General features: G+C 44.3%; 1 protein-coding gene across 1 annotated transcript in view; it reads left to right on the plus strand.

Moving 5' to 3' along the window:
- Positions 1-6621, plus strand: part of LOC126484026 (uncharacterized) — a 250502-nt gene extending 243881 nt beyond the window's left edge. The window contains exons 3-4 of the mRNA XM_050107360.1: positions 6195-6305; positions 6490-6621. Of these exons, the coding sequence (XP_049963317.1) occupies positions 6195-6305; positions 6490-6553 (175 nt within the window). The 3' untranslated portion in view covers positions 6554-6621. The remainder of the gene's footprint in view (positions 1-6194; positions 6306-6489) is intronic.
- The last annotated feature ends 1642 nt before the right edge of the window (positions 6622-8263 follow it).

Below are 8263 nucleotides of genomic sequence, written 5' to 3' on the forward strand. Positions count from 1 at the left end.
AGTCTTTCTCCTCTTTCATTACTTGTCCTAAGCCCATATTATCCTGTAGCCTTTTCTTTTACTCCTTCCTCTACAACTGTATTCCAGTCCGCCATGACTATTAGAGTTTTATCTCCCTTTAGATACTGTACTACCCTTTCAATATCCTCACATACTTTATCTCTTCTTCTTCAGCTAGCGACGTCGACATGCATGCCTGAACTACCGTTGTCGGTGTAGGGTCGTCCTTATCAGAATTGACAAAAATTAAGCACTGAACTGTTCACAAGAACACACTCTCTGGCCTACCTTTTTATTATTAACGAATTCTACTCCGGTTTTACCATTTTCTGCTGCTATTGATAGTACCCTATTCTTATCCAACCAGAAATCCTTGTCTTCTTTCCATTTAATTTCACTTACCCCTACTATTTCTAGATTGTGCCTTTGAATTTCCCCTTTCAGATTCTCTAGCTTCCCTACCACGATCAAGCTTCTGACACTCCACGTCCCGACGCATAGAATGTTATCCTTTCATTGGTTATTACATCTTTTTCGCATGGTCACCTCCCCCTTGGCAGTCCCCTTCGGGAGATCCGAATGCGGGACTGTTTCGGAATATTTTGCCAATGAACAGATAGGTCATCATGACACTTTTCCAATTACAGGCCACATGTCCTGGGGATACACGTTATGTGTCTTTAACCCAGTGGTTTCCATTGCCTTCTGCATCCTCATACCGTTGATCATTGCTGATTCTTCCGCCTTTAGGTGCAGTTCCCCACCCCAAGGACAAGAGAGTGCCCTGAATCTCTTCCACTCCTCCGCCCTCCATATGAGTCCTAATTTCTCGTATCTTATCCTTGTGGTCCTTACGTGCAACGTATGTTGGCAGCAGTAGAGTCGTTCGGAGGTCTGCTTCGAATACCGGTTCTCTAAATTTTCTCAATAGCGTTCCTCGAAAAGAACGTCACCTTTCCTCCAGGGATTCCCATTTGAATTCCAGAAGCTTCTCCATAACACTTACATGTTGTTCGAACCTACCAGTAACAAATCTAGCAGCCCAGCTCTGAATTGCTTCGATCTCTTCCTTCAATCCGACCTGGTGCGGATCCCAGATAGTCGAGCAGTACTCAAGAATAGGTCGCATCAGGTAAACCACTCTTTCCTAAAATCCTCCCACTAAACCGAAGTGGAGCATCCGCCTTCCCTACCACAATCCTCACATGCTCATTCCACCTCTTATCGCTTTGCAACGTTACGCCCAGATATTTAAACGACTTGACTGGGTCAAGCAGGACATTACATGTTTGATTTCCTACTCACATGCATTAACTTATATTTTTCCACATTTAGGGCTAGCTGCCATTCATGACACCAACTGGAAATTTTGCCTGAGTCGTCTTGTATCTGCCTACAGTCACTCAATTTTGACACCTTACTGTACACCACGGCATCATCAGCTAACAGCCACAGATTGCTGCCCACCCTGTTCGCCAAATCATTTATGTATACAGAGAACAGCAGCAGTCCTATCACGCTTCCCTGGGGCACTCCTGACGGTTCCCTTGTCTCTGATGAACAATCGCCGTCGAGGATCACTTACTGGGTTCTATTATTTAAAAAGTCCTAGAGCCACTCACGTATCTGTGAACTTATTATCTTCCTACCTACGTTAACAGGATGCAGTGGGGCACCGTGTCAGATGCTTTTCAGAAATTTATAAATGTGGAATCTCCATATTGCCCTTCATTCGTAGTTACCTGTATATCATGTGAGAAAAGGGCTAGCTGAGTTTCGTACGAACGATGCTTTCATCCCATTGGTCTGTCCTGAATCATACTGCAAAGTCTCATTCGAAGCTTTTCTTAGTCAGTCCATCGTCAAGGTTCTGCAGGTATATTGTGTCTCTTAGGGTCTTCGCATCTGTGCCCTCTGGCATGTCGTACAGTATCATTACAAGTCTCTTTATCTTGGGCTGTTCATAAATTAGTGTCTCTTGCGCGTTTTTGTTGTTCATTATCTTTTCTATGTCACTTTGTGTTGCAGTTTCCTGGATGACTACATTAGTGGTTTGCTTTATCTTACTTATAAAAATTTTCTCTTTGATGAGGTGTGTTAAGGCCGTTGGTTTTTGTTGCACTACCTTTGCCTCTTCATTTGATCTGCACTTTATGAACAATGTATTTTGTTGCATTGTTTGTGCTGCTACTATTTTAGCTGCAGGCACTGTTTCAGTTATGTATCTGCTAGTGGCGTCAGTAGAACTGTATTTGCGTATATTTTCACTGGCTTTTGTAAATTTGCCCTATAACTTACGTTTTCTCTTTACAGTTGTTCCAGTCTGCCAATTCATAAAGCCTGCTCTGTCGCCCATTGCGACATTTTCTCCTTTAATTCCACTTTCAATTCGCTGTGTCTTCTTTTGCCAAGAAAACTCATTTCCAATAAATGTCATCAAGTCTTCGTATCGCTGTTGTATATTCACTGCTTCTCTTATTTTGGCACTTTTCACTTCAGCATTATTATTTAAATTAGCCACCGTTCCTTTCCTCGTGGCTGTCCTGACATCTGACGCAGTGCAGATACGGAAGCGCGCTCTGCACCAACGAGAGAGCGACGGACCCTCCACGCCGACGGTGACCGATCCCACTTAAAACATCATTCGTCCTGCCCTGTTTACACTTACTGTGTCTTCGAGAAAACGCGCATTTTGATAATTGGCACTTCCACTACTTGTGAGTGCAGGAAACACTTGCCAAAAGCGGCACACACGGAGACACCGTTTAAAAACCAAGCCGACGTCAAAATACAACCGATCCGGCGGCCATCTTAGATGCATAGGGACAGAGAGAATCCGCCTACAAGCACAGAGGGCGTCGCTATCACCGTCTACTTTAACCGTCGCGACACTTATCCACGATTTTATTGCCTTCAGCGTCAGCAGCGCACCAAGCGGCCAGTAAGTAAAACTGTTGAGTTCGAAGCGATCGTGAAAGCGCAAGCGGGTAGTAGTTGTTTATTTTAGTTTGTATAATAGCTTTTACAAACGGAAGCGTCTGTAGCGCAATAAACTGCAGCAACAAGAACAAGACACCACATCTGTCTTTTTATAGATTTCATAAGGACCATGAAAGGTATATACCATCATGTTACTAAACAGTATCGTGAGGATTCGCTTGTAAACTATTTGTGTATTAACTATTAATGTTTCGTTTTAGGGGCAGAAAATGGCTAGCGAATAGCAGACGAGAAGATCATTCGAAAAACGACGTCTTTACCTTTATAATAATGATAAGTTTTGCTCTCTACAGTTCGAACCTAACCTGTCCATGAGCAGAGATAGTAATAAACTCGTGTGGAATGTAGTGCCCAAACTGTTTGATATCCCAAATAGACCACCTCAACTAACGATGCCATCCAACTCTCCATACATTAGTGCCAGATTCAACTGAATCGTCAACACAGACCTACACTACTGGCCATTAAAATTGCTACACCGCGAAGATGACATACTACAGACGTGAAATTTAACCGACAGGAAGAAGATGCTGTGATATGCAAATGATTCACTTTTCAGTGCATTCACACAAGATTGGCGCCGGAGGCGACACCTACAACGTGCTGACACAAGGAAAGTTTCCAACCGATTTCTCATACACAAACAGCAGTTGACCGGCGTAGCCTGGTGAAATGTTGTTGTGATGTCTCGTGTAAGGAGGAGAAATGCATACCATCACGTTTCCGACTTTGATAGAAGTCGGATTGTAGCCTATCGCGATTGCGGTTTATGGTATCGCGACATTGCTGCTCGTGTTGGTCGAGATCCATTGACTATTAGCAGAATATGGAATCGGTGGGTTCAGGAGCGTAATACGGAATGCTGTGCTGGATCCCAACGGCCTCGTATCACTAGCAGTTGAGATGACAGACATCTTATCTGCATGGCTGTAACAGATCGTGCAGCCAGGTGTAGAGGACTCAGATATGTTTGAGGAAAAGGAGCAGATGGTGGAAAAGAATCAGGTCAAAGAGGATCCGCATGGGGATGGGAGGCTTATATGGAAAGCAAGGCGGAGTGCATGGCGCTCGAGGATCTGGAGGGACTTATAGAATTTGGGGGTGGGGGTGGGGGCGGATATCCAGGCGGGACTGGTATAACAAAGGATGGGACAGATTAAGGATTTGTAGGTGTGGAGGATGGTAGAGGGGTTCAACCTTCATGTCCGGCCAGAGAGGAGTTTAAGGAGACAGAGGCAGTTGTGGGATTTGGATTGGATGGAACGGAGATGAGGGATCCAGGTGAGGTGTCAGGCAATGGTGATCCAAGGTAGGTGAGGGTGGGGGAGAGGCAGACAGGATGGGCACAGATGGTAAGGGAGAAATCAAGGAGCTGGAAGGAGCAAGTGGTACAACCTATGATGATTGCCTAGGTCTTGGAAGGATTGATTTTGAGGAGCCACTGGTTACACCATGTGGCAAAAAGGTCAAGATGATTCTGGAAAAGGCGTTGGGACCGTTGAAGGGTAGGAGCATGGGCAAGGAAGCGTTGTCATTGGCATACTGCAGAAGGTGGACCGGAGGGGGATGTTGGGGCATATCTGCTGTGTACAGGAGGTAGAGGAGAGGGTAGAGGACAGAGCCCTGGGGCACACCTGCGGAGGGGTAGAAGGTGCGGGAATAGGCGTTATGGATGGTAACGTAGGAGGGGTGGTGGGAGAGGAGGGAGGCAATCAGATGGACGTAGTTGATAGGAAGGGTGTAGGTCGGGAGTTTAAACAGAAGACTGGGTTGCCATACGCAGTCGTAGGCCTTTCTGAGGTCTAGGGAGACAAAAATGGTATAGCTACGGGAGTTACCTCGAGGGAGAGGAGATGGGTGAAGCGTAGGAGTTGGTCATCAGCAGAGAAGGAAGGTTGAAAGCCACATCGGGTACTGGGGAGGAGGTGGTGTCGGTGGTGATGAATGCGCTGGATAAAGGTAGATTCCAAGGACTTGCTGAACACTGAGGTGACACATATAGGGCAATAGGAAGAGGTATCAGATGGATTCTTGTTAGATTTGGGGAACATCAGGATACGAGAGGTTTTCCACAGGTCGAGGTAGAAGGCAGTGCCAGTGATCACATTGTAGAGGGCGGCAAGGATTGCAAGGAAGGAGGGAGAGCAGTGTTGGAGATGGCGGTAGGTAACTCGATCATGGCAGGGGACTTCTTACGTGTGAATCTGTGCTTATATTCTTTTGATATAAACGTGGTAAGCTGCAGTTCCGTCCAACGTCACAAGTGTTTCTTCACGACTGTGTTGTGTCGCGCCTCTGGATTCATGATTTTTATCCATACTTGCGCTCATTTTAGAAACCTCTATGTCTTCTGATATTGCACAAAGTCTTGGAGGCAAAAGGATAATGCAAATATTTCGTAAATCATATAGGAAAGGGACGCAAAACAAATATTATACTTAAGACGCATCTGACTTCCTTCTTTCTCGTAGCTTGGAGCGCTAATGTCGCTCTGGCTGTCAAACGATAGCAACTTTTACAACAATGAGAGTCACGACTAATGATGGGCTTAACTGTGATTTTCCGATATCAGTGATTTCTGTGAATGCTACTTTTCAGTATCTATTATTCTTAACTGTGTTTTGTCGCAGTTAAGAATCGTAGTTAACGAATCCAGGGCTTGTATTCCTCTGCGCTCTACCACTGCTATTTGTGTGACTCCTGCTAAATCTGTGATTTCTGAGATTTCTGTGATTTCTGTGACACCTGCGATTCCTGCTATTTATTACCATATAAAAAAGTTACACTTCTCCACACAGAAAATTGCATCTCAACAAAACTGTCATTAGTAAGTATGGCGGGCCGGGGTGGCCGATCGGTTCTAGGCGCTACAGTCTGGAACCGCGCTACCGCTACGGTCGCAGGTTCGAATCCTGCCTCGGGCATATATGTGTGTGATGTCCTTAGGTTTGTTAGGTTTAAGTAGTTCTAAGTTCTAGGGGACTGATGATCTCAGAAGTTAAGTCCCATAGTGCTCAGAGCCATTTGAACCATTTAGTAAGTGTGTTTTACATTTGTTCTTCCGTTGGCTTTAATTTTGTATTACAGAAACAATTGTGAAAATATTAACAGTGTAATTAATATGGAAGTAGCCATACAGTACCATAATAGTTCGTGTTTAGATAACGAATTCTAACATATTCTTATGTTCACAGGTACTCGAACTACATTTCGGTCACTCAATATAGCGATAATTCAAAATATCATTGTCAAGAGATCTGGAGAAATTGCCACTGCTTGTTTAGACTGTCTTCGTCAGACGAGAGGTTAGTTTCTAAGTGTTTCAATGAACTTAATTGAGATTGTTCTTAAGTGAGATTGTTCTTGCAAATGCGAAACATCCCCCATTGAATGGCTTTCATTACAAGAAATAAAGCAATCTGCTCTGTCAATTACATTGCTTGTAATTAATGGCAGCAAAAATGTTTAACAATCGTTGTGATTTTGCAGTTGCAGTGACGACTCTGATTACTGGTTGCTGTACATATCTATACACATCAAGGCTCTTGAGTGAGAATCGTGATTATTCAAGACAACTCTTCGAGGATTTGCAGTTTAAATGAGGCATAATTATGAAATAAGTGTGCAGAATGAGTGACTGAACTGTGTTTAATTGAAGTTATTATGCGATTTTAATGGAATGATAAATAAATGTTAAATACAGTGAGTGAATAATGAAAATCTCATTTTCCCCATGATAAGCCATCCTATACACATAAATTTTCCGCCATTTAATTATTGGTAAGGACTTGCTGGAGAGTGACAATCCCCCCTCCCCCCTTTCCCTGCAATCTTGGTGTGATAGCGCTGACCTATGACATAGCCCGAGGTCTAGAGAGGCTGTTGATATGAAAGTGGGAAGTACGGATCTTCCAGTTAAATCAGGAATAGTTTAAGTGCAGTACTTGAAGGTAACACAGGAAAAGCTTAATTGTGTAGGTGGTTATAGTGTCGGCAAGAAGTTCTTGTGTGTGCAGTTGCCATGAAGAACACCAGGCGTAAAATTTTTCTCCAGAGAATCTTGAACTGTGTCGGAACAAAAGTTAGGCATTCATATGAGTCAAAAATATTGTTTTCATTTCATTACAGTTATAGAGATGTCTAATTCTGCAGTGTTAACATTGCAAAGTCCTGTAGGCATGTGGGGTATTAACCACAACTGCCATATTCGAAGCAGAATCAAACACATTTTTCAGGTTACTTGTCTCTTAAAACATATTTTCACGATAAAATGGCAATGTTGCTTCTTTTGATGTAATACACCACTGGCCATTAAAATTGCTACACCACGAAGATGACGTGCTACAGACGCGAAATTTAACTGATAGGAAAATGATTAGCTTTTCAAATCATTCACACAATGTTGGCGCCGGTGGCGACAGCTACAACGTGCTGACATGAGGAAAGTTTCCAACAGATTTCTCATACACAAACAGCAGTTGACTGGCGTTGCCTGGTGAAACGTTGTTGTGGTGCCTCGTGTAAGGAGGAGAAACGCGTACAATCACGTTTCCGACTTTGATAGAGGTCGGATTGTAGCCTATCGCGATTGCGGTTTATGCTATCGCGACATTGCTGCTCGTGTTGGTCGAGATCCAATGACTGTTAGGAGAATATGGAATCGGTGGGTTCAGGAGCGTAATACGGAATGCCGTGCTGGATCCCAACGGCCTCGTATCACTAGCAGTCGAGATGACAGACATCTTATCCGTATGGCTGTAACTGATCGTGCAGCCACGTCTCGATCCCTGAGTCATGAGATGGGGACGTTTGCAAGACAATAACTATCTGCACGAACAGTTCGACGACGTTTGCAGCAGCATGGACTATCAGCTCGGAGACCATGGCTGGGCTTACCCTTGACGCTGCATCACAGACAGGAGCGCCTGCGATGGTGTACTCAACGACGAACCTGGGTGCACGAATGGCAAAACGTCATTTTTTCGGATTAATCCGGGTACTGTTTACAGCATCATGATGGTCGCATCGGTGTTTGCGACATCGCGGTGAACGCATATTGGAAGCGTGTATTCATGATCGCCATACTGGCGTATCACCCGGCGTGATGGTATGGGGTGTCATTGGTTACACGTCTCGGTCACCTCTTATTCGCATTGACGGCACTTTGAACAGTGGACGTTACATTTCAGATGTGTTACGACTCGTGGCAATACCCTTGATTCGATCCCTGCGAAACCCTACATTTCAGCAGGATAATGCACGA

This window comes from Schistocerca serialis, chromosome 6, assembly GCF_023864345.2.
Source record: "Schistocerca serialis cubense isolate TAMUIC-IGC-003099 chromosome 6, iqSchSeri2.2, whole genome shotgun sequence".
NCBI classification, from domain to species: Eukaryota; Metazoa; Arthropoda; class Insecta; order Orthoptera; family Acrididae; genus Schistocerca; species Schistocerca serialis.